We start from the raw sequence: 17,071 nt of genomic DNA, 5'->3' as shown, positions 1-17,071 counted from the left end.
CTCCTGTATTCTTTTGACATGCCTGTCAGTTCTTTCAGCACTTTCCTGCTTTCTTGCACAATTAGATGCTTACTTTGTGCTTTTGGAGCTTCAGCCCTTGAATTAACCATTTTTCCAAGGAGCCCTGATGTTTTTTAGTAGATGATGATATTTAGAAGCTAGATAGTTGTGTTCGTTGCCACTGAGGTGTTATTGCTACTAGCTCCATACAGTGTGCAGAGCTAGGAAATGAATTTACATGCATGCATACCTGCTGCTGCTAAGTCAGTTCAGTCATGTCCGACTCTGTGTTACCCCAGAGACGGCAGCTCACCAGGCTCCCCATCCCTGGGATTCTCCAGGCAAGAACACTGGAGTAGGTTGCCATTTCCTTCTCCAGTGCATGAAAGTGAAAAGTGAAAGTGAAGTCTCTCAGTTGTGCCCAACTCTTAGTGACCCCATGGACTGCAGCCTACCAGGCTCCTCCATCCATGGGATTTTCCAGGCAAGAGTGCTGGAGTGGGGTGCCATTGCCTTCTCCCTGCATACATATAAAAATACATAAATATCCATATGTGTATATATTTTTTAAACTGTACATTCATATAACCTGCAATTCTATTCTAAGACTTGAAAGTTTTTTCCTAGCTTTTCTATTTTCCATGCTTATACATGGTGAAAGACCTGGTGTCTTCAGTGTGTTTTCTTATTTGACCCATGAATTTACTTATATGCTCAGTGTAACTACTCTTCTAAATAGATAGACCATCTCTCTGCCCACTATCTCTGTTCCCCCAGAATCCTGGGTGGGTCTTTGGCACCAGCAAGGATGCCACTACCACACAGCATTTCCCTCTTCTCATTCCCCATGACAGACTACTCCCAACTCCTCTCACACATACACACAACAACCCCAGCAGGGCCAGAATTGCTTTCTAAAAACCTTAATCATAATTTTTTTATGTATTTCTTGAATAAGGAGATCAGCAGAATCCAGCTCCAGCTGGACAGGTTGATTATACCAAGGCTTGGGAAGAGTACTACAAGAAAATGGGTATGTTCTACATTTTATTTTTTATGCATTTTATTAAAATATTCAGTAAATACCACGCTAAAAGGTTAAAGGTTTTGATAAAAAGCATGTTTTTTCCATGGTTTTAATACTTTGGACTTCTTTCATCCAGTAATTAAAAATCTTGACGTGTAGAAGGATACATTCCAAAATCGCTGAACTCTCAGAAGTATCATGGTCGTTACAAATCATTGTTTAAATTATGGTTAAGAAACTATATTTCTAAACACATTTATCAGCCACTTACTAATTGAAACTAAAATATGGAGCACCAAGCAATAATTGGTTGTGTGCAGTGTTATTTTTTGCTGCAAAATAAACAGATACAGAAGTGACCTACAGTGATAAAGGCAGTTAATTAAATAACATTTGCTTATATGAAAAAAAACAGTCACCTAGAATTGCTATCTTCATTCAATAAACATAGAACGTGTATTACATGCTAAGCATAGAAATAGATGCTGAGAATGTTATTGTGGGCATAACACCTAGGAGTTCTGCCCTTCTGGTTATTATATTCTAATGGAGAGTACAGTTGTTAATAAAAGTACTTTGCAAATACTATATCAGTGGTTCCCTGTCCCCTCCCTTACCCATGGGGGATATGTTCGAAGTACTTCCCCTCATGGATTCCTGAAAGTGCAGATTGTCCTGAGCTCTATATATCTACTATGCTTTTTTCCTATTATAAGGTTTATTAATTAGGCACAGTAAGAGAGTAACAACATTAATAAAATAGAACAATTAGAGTATATTGAGTGAAAGTGAACATGAATGACCTCTGTCTCAAAATACCTTGTCCAAATTTAATGCCTTTTTCGTCTTAACCAACCATATGTCACACACTGTAACTATGTGTCACATACTGTAGCCGTAACTTGGATTTTGAGGAGTGACAGGAAAACTTGGAATTTGTTTTTGCCACAGTTTAATAGATTTGTTCTTCCTGTAGATCTTAGCAACCTCAGCATACAATTTTTTTCTTATTAAATAGATAACTTTTTACCTTTTCACTTAAAGGAAAAGCCTTTTTGTCATATCCCAATTGCCAGCATCACTCTCCTCTTGCAGTTTAGGGCCATTATTAAGTAAAATAAAGGTTGCTTGGACACACAAGCACTGCAATACCAGGATAGTCAACATTATATAAACAAGATGGCTGCTGAGTGACTATTGGGTGGAATATGCCAGGTAAAGGGACCGCATGAGATTTCATCTTGCTATTCAGGATGATGTGCAGTCTCAAACTTATGAATTGTTTATTTAATATTTTCAGGTCACAGTTGACTTTAGGTCACTTCACTGCAGAAAACAAAACCATGAATGGGGTGGTGTGGGGGCTACTGTCTGTTCACTGACACATGTACAGATTGGGAAATAAGTCACACAACTACACAGTGGTGGAACCAGACTTTGGAACTCTTTAAGGCCCAAGTTCCGAACCTTCTCCTAAGTTTGCATTTTGCAGGGACTATTTCATATCCAATGATGTACTTCTGGATAGATCTGGCTGTTTCTCGTGTGCTTATTCTCTTAGTCATTTAAAATTAAATGACAAGCTAATCATAAACTTGCCCATTCTGCACTGATATTGAAAGTATCTATTGGTGGTAGGTTCATCATAAAATAACAGCTTATTTGTGATTGATTCTCAGTGTAAATTTCAGGGTTATTTGCCAAAGAATATCTGCCATTTTTCACAGAAAAAAATTTCCAGAATGGTGATTCTATTAATCTTTATGTAAAAGTACATAAAACTGGTGATAAGACTGTTTTACACAGCTAATTTGTATTTTTAAAAAAAGAAAAATAATTTCTCCTGTTAGAAAGGCTTTCTAGAAAAGTTGCTGTATGTTATTCCTGAGATTGTAACAAATTCATTAATTTATGTTTTTGTGGCCCAGCTTATCTCAGGCAGACCTACAACAACTAAAACTCTGCAAAAAGAAATTTTAAAAATACTTCAAGACAGAATACTGTAATTAGGGTGATCACACAACTTACTGCCCAGATTGGGATACTGTTGAGAATAACTGGGAATGCTGTTAGTAATCTTTCCTTAACAGCATAGTGGTCGTGACCTGTGGTTATTCTAGCTTTTATGAAGTAGCATCATTACTAAAAGTTAAAGAGTTGTATTTTCACAATGGGCAGTATGCTTTATATGATCCCTACATTAATATTGAAATTGGGTAAAAACAAACCCTGTTGGTAGACTTAGGTATTTAATAAAGTCACGTGTTACTCACCTAAACTGTGTTGTATAATCTGCAAGATCTAACCATTCAAATGTTTATTTTTAAGGGTAGACATTTCACTTTGCCTTTTTAAAAGTTGTTTGTGTTCTTTTCCCTGCTGACTGCTGTATAAAATTGTAATTATAGAGGTAGTCTGCTGGTCTGTCTTGAAACCTTTGTGGGAAAAGGTGGTATAGAAATAACTTAAAACACTATGTTTGACTGAAGATCCTCCTTAACCCTTGCCTTCTTTTCACTTGTTATTTTTCTGTAGCGCTGCAAGTATAAGCTGTTAATTTTATGAGCAAAGTGAACTGGTTGAATGATTCCCCTCAAATGTAAATCTTAAATAATGTTAGGTGATCTTTAATGATAGCTGCTGCTGTTTCTGCTAAGTCGCTTCAGTCATGTCCAACTCTGTGCGACCCGGTAGACGACAGCCCGCCAGACTCCTCCTGGGATTCTCCAGGCAAGAATACTGGAGTGGGTTGCCATTTCCTTCTCCAATGCATGAATGCATGCTAAGGCGCTTTAGGCGTGTCCAACTCTGTGAAACCTCATGGACAGCAGCCCACCAGGCGCCTCTGTCCACAGGACTCTCTTGGCAAGAACACTGGAGTAGGTTGCCATTTCCTTCTCCCTTAATGATAGCTACAGGGTCTATTTTTCCTGTGGAAGTTCTCTTTTGTTTTGGATATTGTTTTGGTATATGATTGATTGCTTAACCACTTGGATTTCTTCGAAGTGCATTGCTTGTCCTTAAGACCTTTTTAGGATAACTACAAATAAGAGACCTTAAAGGATAAAACTAATCAGTTGAATCTTTGATGTTTTTAAATAGGAGGGAAAGAGTACTAGAATACCAGGGAGAGACAATGATCTTTATCTCCAAATCAACTCCTTTATTTGTAGAGATTTTTACTCTTCCAAGTGGCAGAGGTAGGATTTCCTAGGACTCTGAATGTCCTGTTTCCATCCAGTGCCCTTGTCACCATACTAGGAGAACTGTCCCAGACTTTGAAGCCTTTTCAGCTTTTTCTGTTAAGAAAATCCACAATAACACTGTAGGTTTTTCAGTTTGCTTATTAGTAAATAGACCTCTGTTGAAAACAGACAAGTTGTTTTTAACTTAGTTTTCTAAGACAATTCTAAATTACCTGCAATTAGCACAAAGAAAACTTAGGAGAGAAATTCTTAAAGATGAGATTCTTGAGGGTTACTGACAGAAACTAAGAAATTCATATTGCTGCCATATAAGGAATGACAGTAATCTGGATGTGTGTGCTTTTGAAGCTAGAATGAAAGGAAACTTTCTCAGAAGTAAACTCCCTAAAGAGAAACAGGGCTTCAAAATAGAGATATAGGAAGTTTCCATTTGAAAGAGAGTAAGTGATGACATTTGGGGATAAGTTTGACTTCAGGGAGGCCCTTTTAATGTTAAGCACTGATATGGTGAACTCTGAACCCTTAGTATATGATACCTTAAGCCTTTAAAAGAGCCAGGAGAGAGTGGTTGTGAGAAAGATAAAGGTGTCTGAGGATGGAATCTATTCAAGCAGAACTGTCTTAATCTGTAATAGAATGTTGCATGTGAACTCTAGGGTGGTAAGTCTTATCTCTGGAATGAAATGAAATTAAGATTTCATACATTGTCAAGTTATATATAAATGTTAAGTAATGTTCTACTGAAGTATAAACTAAACTGTCTCACGTCAAAACAGTTTTGGAACTGAGGAAAAGAATAAAGGGGACAAGTTAAGTACATACCTTTCCAAAGGGCAAGAGGCTAGAGGAATGGAAGATCCAAAACATAAATAGATTAGACGGGAAAAGTTCTTTCCCTACTTTTCAGCTGAGCAAAAAGAAGCGTGTTTGCCCTTCATATAGGAGTGGAATGAATTTTTCTACAGATGCTTTCAAGATTGGAGTGTCAGATGTTGATGACTTAACCAGGTGTTTATGTTTCTTGGAATTTAACATGTTTACTTTCAGGTTTACAGGAATATTTGAGTTTGGGGGTGTTTCAGTGAACATTTGAGTTTGATATTTTCTTGATATGTCTCCATGATACTGTAGTTTTTTTCCTCTCTAAAAATGAGTATCTTTTAGTGAAGTTTAGTTCTGTTTTTAAACCTGAAGTGGACGTTGTTGTTGCCTTAAATAAATTTGGCCTCAAGTCAGAAGGCTTTCCAGTGGGCAGCTGGTTTAAAAAAAAAAAAAATTGTGTGGTTTTTTATTCTTAGTACCAGGATATTTGGCAGTTGTCTAAATACTGAAACTGGTTTTAGATTTACTTGAATTGTGTCTCATAAAATCAAAATATTAAATTCATTTCCTAAAAGGAGTATGGAAAATGAAAGTATGATAATTTTGTTAAGAGAATGTAGAATTTCTCTGTGCTGCTGCCTGTATAAGTAGGGGGAGTTTCTTATGTATTTTAAGTCATACATCTTCAATTTTTATTTCCTCAGTTGCTTTTATTCTTTAACCAATTTTGTGATGATAATAGACTATTTTCTAAAACTGCCTTGGTGGCACATCTAACAAACATAAAGCGGCTTTCTCTGAGTATTTTTTGTCTGGCTGCCATAACGTCATAAAGTCAAATGAGTTACAAAATAAATAAAATTCTGTTCAAATAAAGAACTTAAATAGGAAAAATTATGTTCTCTTTCTCCCCAACTTTTAATTTTTTTAATACCTTCAGAAAGTTGGAAAACCAGTACAGCGAACACCTATATGTATATTTTCTGTCCAGACTCACCATTTTCAAAAAGTTTGTCATACGTACTTTGTGTATATATACTTGTTTTGGTGCCTGAGCCATTTCAAAGTAAGTTGCAAGCTGTTGCTCTAAATCAATTTTTAATAATATTTAAGTTTCCCTGGTTGTCAGAAAAAAATGCCTTGTAGCTACTTGTGTGTAAGAGATGGATGGGGTTGTCTTTTTTTTTTTTTTTAATGCAGAGCCCTCTCAAGTTTCATGTATTACATTTGATTATGTTTCTTTAGTCTCTTAATTCAGGAAAGTCACCTAGAAAAAAGACCTCTTTCTGAAAGCTCTTGAGCCTTGTGTTTCATTGATTTTGTTTTATTAAAAGATATCTTGAAGATTAGTGTTACACATAGTTTATAGGTTACTAATCTGGAAACAACAAATCTTGGCCAGATCTTAAAATAATAGCTTTTAACTGGGTTTTTGTTTCTCAAGAAATATTCTTTCTCTTCATTGAAGATTTTCGTTTTATTTTAAAACTTGTAGTGTAACAAATCTGAATGGAGAAGAAAACTACCAAAAATAGTGGTCCATTCATTCCCCCGAACATAACCATTGGGGAACAGTGGACTGCATGTTTCAGACTCAATTTAGAATATGAACAGTTTATAAAAACTGTGACTGAATCAAGAAACTATGTAGATAGTTTTGTTTTTTATTAAAGAGTAATGCTAAAGAACTGAAAGTTATGATAGTATGGCAAAAAGAAACTAAAGAGCATTTGGATTTTTAAATTACAGAGTAGTTTTTTGACACTAAGAAATATGAAAAATAGAACAGGAGCAATTCTGACCCTCTGTGCTTTTGTCTTTATAACCTGTACTTACAGTGGATATAATTTTGTATTAAAATTTAGGGGGTTTTTTTTAGGTCAACAAGGGCAGACACAAGATTATTCAAAGGCTTGGGAGGAATATTACAAGAAGCAAGGTATTGTTTTTATTAGAAATGAGATTCTTTGGGGCTTTTAATTGTGGTTACAGCAACAAAGTTGTTCTGTTTTCTCAAAAGGTCAAGCAGTTCCTGCTCCTACTGGTGCTCCACCAGGTGGTCAGCCAGATTATAGTGCAGCCTGGGCTGAGTACTATAGACAACAAGCAGCCTACTATGCCCAGACAAGTCCCCAGGGAATGCCACAGCATCCTCCAGCACCTCAGGTATAATAAGTTTGCTAATGTGCTGATTTCAACTTCAGTCATGTTCTATGCATGTTTACTTTTGTCTGGGATTCTGTTTGCCTTTTAAATTTTTATCTGGCAAAACTATAAATGAAGTACTGTGATATATTGTTTTGGGTTTTTTGTTTGGTTTTTTATAATGCTTTCTGGCATCTGAGTGCTGAATATTTCTATAATGCCTTTGATTTTAAAAATAAACTTTTTTCCCCCAGGGATTTGCAAATCATGCAAGAAGCCACCATCATTTATATTAACCAGTTTTTCTTTCTTAGAGGATTCACTCCTGAGTTAGCTCCATTTAAAGGATTTTCTTTAACTTTTTGTGTATTTCTTATGTATCTCTTCTGCACAGGGCCAATAATAAGAAGTGGACAATACAGTATTTGCTTCATTGTGTGGGGGAAAAAAACCTTTGTTAAATATATGGATGCAGACGGCTTGATGAAGATCTTAATTTTGTTTTTGGTTTAAATAGTGTTTTTCCTTTCTTTCTTTCTTCCTTTCTTTTTTCTTTTTTTTTGAAAATGTACAAAATATCTATCACTACTGATAGGAGGTTAATATTTCTGTGTAGAAATGAAAATTGGTTTGTTTTTAGTATTTAGTGTAGATGTACACATTCCAGCAAATGTATTTGCAACTATTATGTGGTTAATGCTTTGTGATATAAATGTACTTTTTTCAATGTATACTTTCACTTTTAAAATGCCTGTTTTGTGCTTTACAATAAATGATATGAAACCTCCTGTGTCGGTAAGTTGGATATGTGGGTATTTAAAGAATTCATAATTTCTTAGTAATGATAAATTAAGATACATATACACAAATATATAAGCTTTCCCCATGAAATATTAATTTGAGTTTTTAAACACTGGCATGTTTTCTTCCCCCTTGCAGTATAGTAGTAGATTGAAGGATCTTTTCCATTTATTGTATTTGGCTGTTTTCAGCACAAGTAATCCTGATATCTTCATTTTTTTCCTTCTGTTTGATTAAAAACTGCATGTGTGTACAATGATCTTTTGGCATACTTCCATTGCATTAACAGTGAAATTTCCTTTTATACATGACCACTGTTTCAGACCTGTACTGCTGCTATAACAGTTAACCTTTCTGTTTTTAATTTGATAATTACTTGATTTCCAAGACTGTTTCAGCATAACTAATTTTAAACAGTTTTGAAATAGTAAATATGAGTAGTCTATAATAAGAACAGTTTTTTTTTTTTTTCATGTAAAGGAGCTCTTGCAAGGTATGCAATATTAGTGTGTTTCTTTCTAAATGTAGGGTAGAAAAAGTGAATAGTATGCAAAAAGTATAGCTACAGTGCATCTGCCATTGAAACATTATTGCGGTATGAAAATGTTTGAGCTATTTTTTCCTTTTTTTTTTTTTTTTCCTTTTTGCAGTATAGATAAGCTTTGTTTTGTAAATGCACAAGTCCAATCATTGAATCAACTTAATTTTTTTATGTACTTGAAATCATTTTATTACTCTATAACACTCATGCTGAAGTTCTGATATTTTGTTGAAATCCATTGTTTTACTCTTTGCATATTTGTTGGCTCTTTGCATATTAATATATTAGACTACATGCAAATACAGTCTGTCTTGCCATTGTCTGTTGAAGTGCAGGTTTGATCCAGCCAGTATAGAACTAGCTCTGTAGGGGTGAGGAGGACTGTGCTGTGTATCATCCTTGATTGTGTTCCTTCAAGGAGCATTGCACTGTAAGTACATCAGAATGACAAATTGATGAACTGCAACAGTATCTTTTTGTCAATGTTCCACATAATGCAAATGCCATACTTTGTTTGAATATTATGTTGGAATACAGTGCTTATATCTTGGAAACCATAACTGCTTCTTAATTTAACATAGAATATTCATAGGTCTGTATTTTTTTTAAGTGAGCTTAATGGGTAAGTATTTTTGATATGCTTTAGCTATAGCTAAAGAAAACTCATCATTAACAAAGTTGAATAGTATTACTCATTGGTGCTCCTAAAATATATTGCTTTTCGGTGTAAAATAATGCATATCTTATATATTAATATGAAAGACTTGAAATGTATCAGACAGGGTGGTTTTCAGTTTGCAATATTAAGCAATGTAGTGGTTTTAATACCATTTCCTAAATATATATACTAGCTCTTTCGTTGGTAGGGGAGCACCATTTGTTGTTCTGAATATACTATAAAAGGAAGATGTACAGGACATGAATGTTGAGATTATTTATAGGGTAGAAAATAGCGGTACAGTTCATTGTAGCTATTTTGAAATGTTTTTGACTATCTTATAGAACCTAGAGTGACTTCTTCCCTTGCCCTTATTTAGATATGGATATGTAGTTCTAGTTTGAAGTTTTAATAGTTAAGGAGTTATCTGTTTAAGAGTAGGGTATTGATGTGAACAGTTTCAGTATTTTGCATGATACTGTTTTATAGATGACCTTTTAGGAAAGTGGTGCATTTATTAATTAAACTGAAGAGAGAGTTTTCAGTTGGATTCAGTATCATAACTCACGAATTGGAGGCTGTTGATTTTGATTCATTTAAGGTTTAAAATCTTTATTAATTGCAAACAGTGCAATTATTTATACTTCACAGTGCCTTCCCAGACCTTCCACCTTAGGTTCTGCTGCAAAAAGCAACAGGTAAGCACAACCTAAGGACATATATAAATAAATATTTCAGTACATTAATGTTGTCCCTGTGAGGTTTTTGTGGTTGTGTATTCAAAAGCAATCTGCTACTGCTTCCCCAAAATGTATTTTGTTATTTATGCTACCATTTCAGTGGAAAGTCTGTAAGTTGTTCAAACAACTGTTTACTTTTCTAGGTGATGTTTTTATTTTGATTTTTCTTTTTATTAAAACAAGAAAATTATGAGTAGATTGCTGCTGTAATTAAACTACATCCAAACTTTTTATAATCTTTTCCCTAATGTAGAGAAATTGTTAGGATTTTAAAAGGAAAGTTACATAGTTCTCAAGGTTTAGGAGATAAGTTGGTCAAAAACTTCAACAGCCTTCACAGTCTGTTTATGATTGACAAGACATTTTCTTTGCTCTCCAAAGCTATGGAGTCTTTACTTTTTTTCTTGTTCTTGAACTATAGCAATTCAGTAAGGGCGTTATGGGTCAGAGTTTTATTATGACCTTTTTTCCTTAAGACAACTCAGTTTTCCTAACTCTTTACTTATATACACAAGAAATACTGGCAGTATGTTTGATAAAAGGCATGTGCATCAGTGAAATGTTAACTGTATAGCAAATAACCTTTCATAATCTATATAGCAACCAATATTTTTCTGATTTATAATACTTTAATAACTTGACGCTGCATTTATTTTATTTTTTGCCAGTTTTAAATGTTTGTGTGTTCTTGTAGATAATTTTAACTGGTAAATATTTTGAGTTAAGATGAATGTATTAAAGCAGCATCATATCAGTTTTGTTTATTCGATTTCTAAAATGTGCTGATCCTTTTAAAACTCCTGCTTATCTTTGCAACAAAGAAAAATATTCAAAAATACTGCCTTCATTTTCACACACAGTGCTGAAGATGCTGCAAGCACCAAATCATAGCTCATAAAATCAGGTCCTGAGATAGTTACCCATAAAGAGGAATCCTTTGAGTGTATGCCATTGGTGAGCCGATGAGCATGGACCATAGAAGGGCTCAATGTAGAAGGTAAAATTGGCAAATCGTAACTGAGAAAAATGAAATGTTTTCCCATACGTAATATGATACAGGGTGTACTGTACCTGCTTTTGATCACTTTTCATTTTAAAGTGCTATTCACTTGATCTTAAATGTTCCATGAAATGTTAAATTTTGAAAGTTATATATAGTTATTGCACCACATTTATGTGTGTGTATATGTGTTTTAATACTCAATAATACTCAATGTTAAAATTGATAATATAAAGGAGCTCTTTGAACTTTAAGAGCCTGTCAAGTTTTGCTTAGTTGTAGTTTGCATTTTTATAAAAGAAAATACATATGAATGCTAATAGATATTGGGGCATTGTTTCTATCTCATGAGAATTTTTTTATTCATTAGCATAAGCCTTCATTGATACTGCAGGCATTTTTTAAATGGCGCTAATCTTAACCTTGAAATAAATGGAAAGCAGAAAAGGTGAGCCAGTTGATTTGAATGCAGTGGTGTTAGGAGTGGTAGAGACAATGTTTGGCTTGAAATTGATTTATTTAGCACTTAAACTTGACAATATGTTTTTGTTTTTAAGATTTCATAGTGTGGTGATAATTAGAATTCTTATAGTTTGATGTTTCTCTTAGAAATGGGAAGTATACTTTTATTTTTAATAAATGAAAATGGTTTTAATACTAAAATTAGTCATTTAATACTAGTTGTTTATGAGCATTGTAAAATATATTCTTAGACAAATACCTGAGTAGTTAATTTACAGGAGTGGGTTTGTGTAGGAGTAAACAATACCTTAAGAGGAAGATAGGAATATATTCAGAAGTGAAAATGTTTGTTTGAATACTCTTGCCAGGAGAACCACTTCTACCTGCAAAGTTATGTTCTTTAGAATAAGGTTGTAGAAATTACTAGTTAATGAAGATGTCTTTTTATTTTCTGAAAATTCTGCCTCACTTTAAAATGTATTATAACAATACCTAAAGATAATTTTGATTCTGAAAATAACCTTATTTTTTGTTTCGTCATGTGAGTTTTCTTGCCACAGTATAAACTTCTGAGGGATTTTTTTTAAAACTGGTGCTTTTAAGAAAGCAAATATGTCCCAGGATTTTATTTTCTTCAGTGATACCCCTTATAGGAACTCATAAATGTATTTGCACATATATATATTTTTTCTTATGCATGCTCAATGCATTTTCGTCCTGAGAAAAGTGTTCTCTACAGAAACTACCCGTGTAAAAAGAAGATTGGCTTAAAATGGCTACTGTGATGGGAACAGTGTCTTAGGGAGATGCAGCTTGGACTTGAGGTAAATTGAATACTTTACAAACTGTGGTTTAGTTTGTTTTAATACCATTGTATGTAAAGGGGTACATGATTGCTGTAATTTTGTATTGATTATGGTTTCCTCAATAAAGAAAATAAATGTACATTGGTGAATATTATAAAAGAGTGTTTGTCTCTTTTCTTAAATACAGAAGTGACTTTATTATGGGTTTACATTGTAAAATAAAATTGTTTTCCAGAAAACTAAAATATAAAACAACTTGATAATAGAACATGATAGCTAATTATTTACAAACTCACTTTAAAAACTCAAAATTGATGATTGTGCCATTTTCCCCTACATCTAATTAATTCTCTTAGATCTGAAAATCTTTGATTATGTTTTCTTCTGCATGAACTATTAATACAAAGTTTTCTCATTAAAATATAATATGCTCAGGAAAGTCACAACATAAATTTGCTTTTTATAAGCTGAATATATATTACACAGATTTGAAAAATACATGTTTGATATTCCCAACATTCCGTATTGGGCAGTGGTATCCATCAGATTTGCTCTGACAGTTGTTCCTTAAAAGTCTTCTAATTCTTGTTTTGTGTTCTCTCTGCATAGAGGGAGAAACGACAACCCTTCCCCCTCATCTCTCTGCTCCAGAAAGACTTTGAAATTACAACAACCAAAATGATACACTACTGAGGGGAAAAGCCCACTTAAATTGATAGGTTCCAAATTCACTAACTCATCTATTTCAGACTAATTTTAGGTGTGACTAGTTCATAAATGATAATCTTTTCATGCAAAATGTGTCCTGTTTACAATTTCTTTAAAACTTAATGCTGTAAACATGAAAAATACACAGCGTTTGTAATAGGTTCAGATAGAATAATTGAGTGAATTCCCCCCTTTGCCCCATTAAATTACACATTAACTTACACTGCAAAATGGGGTGATGAATCTGGTGCTCTTTTGGAAAGGAAAAAGGTATTTTTTAGATGAGCTTGTTTTTTGAAGACTGTTAGGGAAAGGAATAAGAAGTCAACACAGTGGCACTTCCAGTTTCCTTTTTTGGCCCCGCCACAGAAAAGATGGATGTAGTAAGAAAGTCGGAGAGAGAGGGTGTGTTCCAGGGAGAGGGAAGGGGACCTAGTAGTCGTCAGCTAAAAAAGAGAAGAAGAAAAATGATTTTTTTTTTTTTTTAAGAAAAATATTTTTAAATAGAATGAAAGTTCTAGATTCAAAGAGTGATTAATTCTTACTTTCAATGGTAAGAATACAGGTACTAGCTGCAGATCCTTTGCTGTTCACTGCTTTACACATATACTCTCCTTCATCTTCTGGGAAAGTTTCTGGTAAATAAAGGCAATAAGTTTCTCCTCTTTCAATATATTGATAGTCTTCTCCATCCTGCAATATTTCTCCTTCAAACCACCATGTAATTTCTGGTTTGGGTTCTCCTGTTACTTTAACAGTAAATCTAACTGGCTCACTGTCTACAACCGATGTGTTTCTTAGAGGCTTCTTAAACCATGGAGCTCCTGATCTGGTTTGCTCTTCATCTTCAATGGTAGACCCATTCACGGTGCTACCCTCTTCTTCCTCCTCCTCTTCTCGTTTCTGTATTAAAATAAATGCATTCAGGTTGGCATTTATACTGTAGTCATGTTTTCAGGACAGTGATTTAGTAATAGCATTTGGAGGTAGATATATTCCGCCCCCCCCAAGTAAAGAACATGTAAGTGTGCTTACTATAAAGTGTGTTTTACATTAACATGTCACTGATTTGAAAGCTATTAAAATGTGTTTTTAATCCCCCTTAAATTTCATTGTTTTTCAGAAATCATCTTTGGAAAAGAAAGGATATGAAAGCCTGGTACCTTTTGTAGTGCTGCATCAATTTCCTTTTGTTCAAACTGCATGCGTAGGAACTTTTGCTCTTCAATTCTTCTTTGTTCTTCTTCTTCTCTTGCTTTAGCCATACGTTCAAATCTAGCTTTCATATTCACTTTATGAGTAAATGGAGCCTCACTTTTTTTTGCAGGCTTAACATCAACATCTTCCTCCTTTACAAAAAGGGGCCAAGAGTAAGAATTGTTTACTTTCTAAAAACCAACAAGAACTAAAATGTTAATAGTTTCGAAGATGCCTAGGCACAAGAAAATTAACATGTTTGGGTTATGCCATTTGCTACACTGCAGACTGTCCCCCAGTTTAGGAAAGATGAAAGTTCACTTGTGAAATACTCTTTAACAGTTGAAATTGTTCTCCCAGTGTAAATATCGCACATTGTCTCTGGAGTCCTAGTGTATTTTATTTGCCCGACCAAATCTCAGTGCTTGTTAATAGTACTGAGTAAAGAAAAGGATGAGGAAATCATACACTACTAACAATTATTAAAATACTTTCATAAGAGTCTCCACATAACTCTTTACCCTACTACATAGTACAGAAATGCAGTTTTGTTACTTTCCACTTGATGAGTTCTTCCTCACCCTTTTGTAAAAATAACTGAGATGAATTCCATCCAGTAAATAATTTATCAATAAGCAATGACAGAAGAATGTTTACAGGTAGAATAAAATAGGAAGACAACTGTTGAAAGAGGCAATGACTGAAACTTGGGGAAACTGAGGAAATATAGTTCTGTGTCAGTTTATTTAGGGGTAAGAGTTGGAAGCCATGAAAATAAAGGGGTAATATAAGAGTAGAATTTGAACTGTCAGGTAGTGCGTCTGTAAAACCAGTTTGGTGATGAGAAGGTCACTCACCTTTGAGGGCAGTTTTAGTAGAATGGGGTCTTGTGAGTATAGTTAACCCATGGTTTCAAAAATATCTTGGTTGTAGTTGACTCTTGGTCTCTAAACTACTTAGACTCTTGTGAGTTTATCTAGAAATCTCACCATTTGTATTTCAAAGTACTATGAGGAAATTACTTCCAGATGTCCTATGCAACCAAATAAAATTTTGAAATAAGCTATAAAATAATTGCCTGTATAAGAAAAATAATTGGTTCATCAATGTTTTATAGTTTGAAGTGTTGCACCACAGCTCCAATGAATGTAGAAGTTAAAAGTAAGTTGGGCTGTTTTCCTGGTTCTCCGGAATCCAGTTTTTATTTGATACTGGAAAATGCTAGGCTGTCAGACATAATTAGAGACTTGATGGGTAAATTCTGTTGTTCATGCCATTATTTAGCCTTCAGTTGATAAACATACCAGACTACCACTATTGCTAATGAATTTTATTAATATGATTGTTTCCTGTTAGATTTAAAAGATAGGGTAAAAAATACATGTTAAACAATGGTATGCTTGTTTAAGAAGCAAATGAAAAAACTGATGTTTTATCTCAACAGACTTTTCTGAGACATACATGGAAAGAAAAATGGACCTCTGTTCACACTGAATGTTTAATGTTATTCTTTGCTTAACAAATCTTCAAGATAGTGTATTTCAGCAAGTATAACAACTACTATTCCGACTAAATCCCTCCCTCTTAACTTGCCTTCTAGATTTTTGTATAAAGATTTGTGTAAACTCATAAATTTTACTTAAGTGGTTACCTAAAACCTGCCTTTAGAAAATAAATTTTAAGTAAAAGTTAACTTGGAGAAAGTTTATGAATAGTCTTACAGTTATTAAGTACAGTTGCCTTTCCTTGAATCCCTGTAAAGCCAGGTTAGAAGTTTTAACAGGAAATGGATCTACTGAGAATTAGGTTATAAATGGAATGATCTTTGTTCTTTAGGTGCATTCTTCGTACGGTATTGGTACCAGCATGTCGCACAGAGTCAGACACGAATGAAGTGACTTAGTAGCAGCAGCAGTAGCAGCAGCAGCATGTGGATATTACAGGCAGTACAATTAAGCAGTGAATTTGGGATAAAATGTAAAGAATGGTTCTGGAGAATCTAACTAGAAAATTAAACACGCCTATTAGGCAGTTAAGTGATTTATGTACCAAATGTTGGTACAGTTAAGGGCTACAGGAGCTGGGATGGAATTATTAGATTAGGTAAGTTTACATGAATGAGTTAGGCCTTGAAAGATGTCTGGAATATAAAGAAGGCATTTTCTAAAGAAGGAAACCTGAAACGATCAGATAGAAGGGACAAGTCCTACCCTGGAAGTTGACTCGACTCTGCCAAAACTATGCTAATACAATATTTCAGTGACCCTTAGTTTATTGAGATAAGAATGTCAGGTTCCTGACAGAAAACTCAACTCAGGACATCCTCATGGGTTAGAGAGTCAGCCAGGTCCTAATCTTACGTCCCTCTATACAAGAGAGCCAGTAACAGCATTAAAGCAAGCAACCACCAGCATCATTTCTTTTATTCTTACCTACAAATTTTATAGGGCTAGGTGTGACTGCTCTGAGGTTTCACTACATTTAACCAGAAATGAAGGGGGGCAAGTGCATTCTGATTTAAATTCTTTACTTTCTGTGATTTATCTCTAAGGAATCACCTAATCTTGTGGCCCATCCATCCACTGAATGTTCGTGTTTTCCAGGATTTTATTGATCTGACAACTATTAACCCTTTCAAGATGGCTGTATCTACATCTGTACTTTCAAATAGTATCCAGAAAAGTTACAGTCTTTAGCTCCTGCCTCTTAATTGAGCTCAATACCTGTGTTTCAGACTGACATTACCTGTCCAAATATAGCTCAAACTTCACAGGTCCAAAAAAATTTGTTCATCCACCCCTCCTCTCCAGACTTCCTGAATTCTCTGTATCTAGTTTCCCAAGTAATCTTGAAGAAATGTTAGCCTTCTCAGCAACCACCTGTCTGTAACTCAGTTTTTCTCCCTTGCCCCCAACTTCATTACCCTGTCCCAGTTCATCCTTCCACGACCCCAGGATT

General features: G+C 34.4%; 2 protein-coding genes across 30 annotated transcripts in view; one reads left to right on the top strand and one right to left on the bottom strand.

The window, feature by feature from the left end:
- FUBP1 (far upstream element binding protein 1) overlaps positions 1-13,236 on the top strand; it is a 34,822-nt gene extending 21,586 nt beyond the window's left edge. For 5 of the 23 annotated variants that reach the window (XM_005678208.3, XM_005678213.3, XM_005678212.3 and 2 more), the window contains 4 exons: positions 959-1,033; positions 6,935-6,994; positions 7,076-7,221; positions 7,455-7,588. In XM_005678208.3, the coding sequence (XP_005678265.1) occupies positions 959-1,033; positions 6,935-6,994; positions 7,076-7,221; positions 7,455-7,496 (323 nt within the window). In that variant the 3' untranslated portion in view covers positions 7,497-7,588. Of the gene's footprint in view, positions 1-958; positions 1,034-6,934; positions 6,995-7,075; positions 7,222-7,454; positions 7,991-8,872 lie in introns of those variants that run through there. The other 18 variants (XM_005678219.3, XM_005678218.3, XM_005678214.3 and 15 more) reach the window with 12 other exon arrangements.
- The window catches only part of NEXN (nexilin F-actin binding protein), a 52,080-nt gene continuing 48,275 nt past the window's right edge, over positions 13,267-17,071 (bottom strand). For 3 of the 7 annotated variants that reach the window (XM_018045659.1, XM_018045662.1, XM_005678200.3), the window contains 3 exons: positions 14,080-14,265; positions 13,462-13,819; positions 13,267-13,362 (listed from right to left, as the gene is read on the bottom strand). In XM_018045659.1, coding sequence (XP_017901148.1) covers positions 13,349-13,362; positions 13,462-13,819; positions 14,080-14,265 — 558 coding nt within the window. In that variant the 3' untranslated portion in view covers positions 13,267-13,348. Of the gene's footprint in view, positions 13,363-13,450; positions 13,820-14,079; positions 14,266-17,071 lie in introns of those variants that run through there. The other 4 variants (XM_018045658.1, XM_018045660.1, XM_018045661.1 and 1 more) reach the window with 2 other exon arrangements.

This window comes from Capra hircus, chromosome 3 (genome assembly GCF_001704415.2).
Source record: "Capra hircus breed San Clemente chromosome 3, ASM170441v1, whole genome shotgun sequence".
In the NCBI taxonomy this organism is placed as follows: domain Eukaryota; kingdom Metazoa; phylum Chordata; class Mammalia; order Artiodactyla; family Bovidae; genus Capra; species Capra hircus.
Note: the sequence above shows the minus strand (reverse complement) of the source record. Positions and strands in the feature narration are given on the sequence as shown.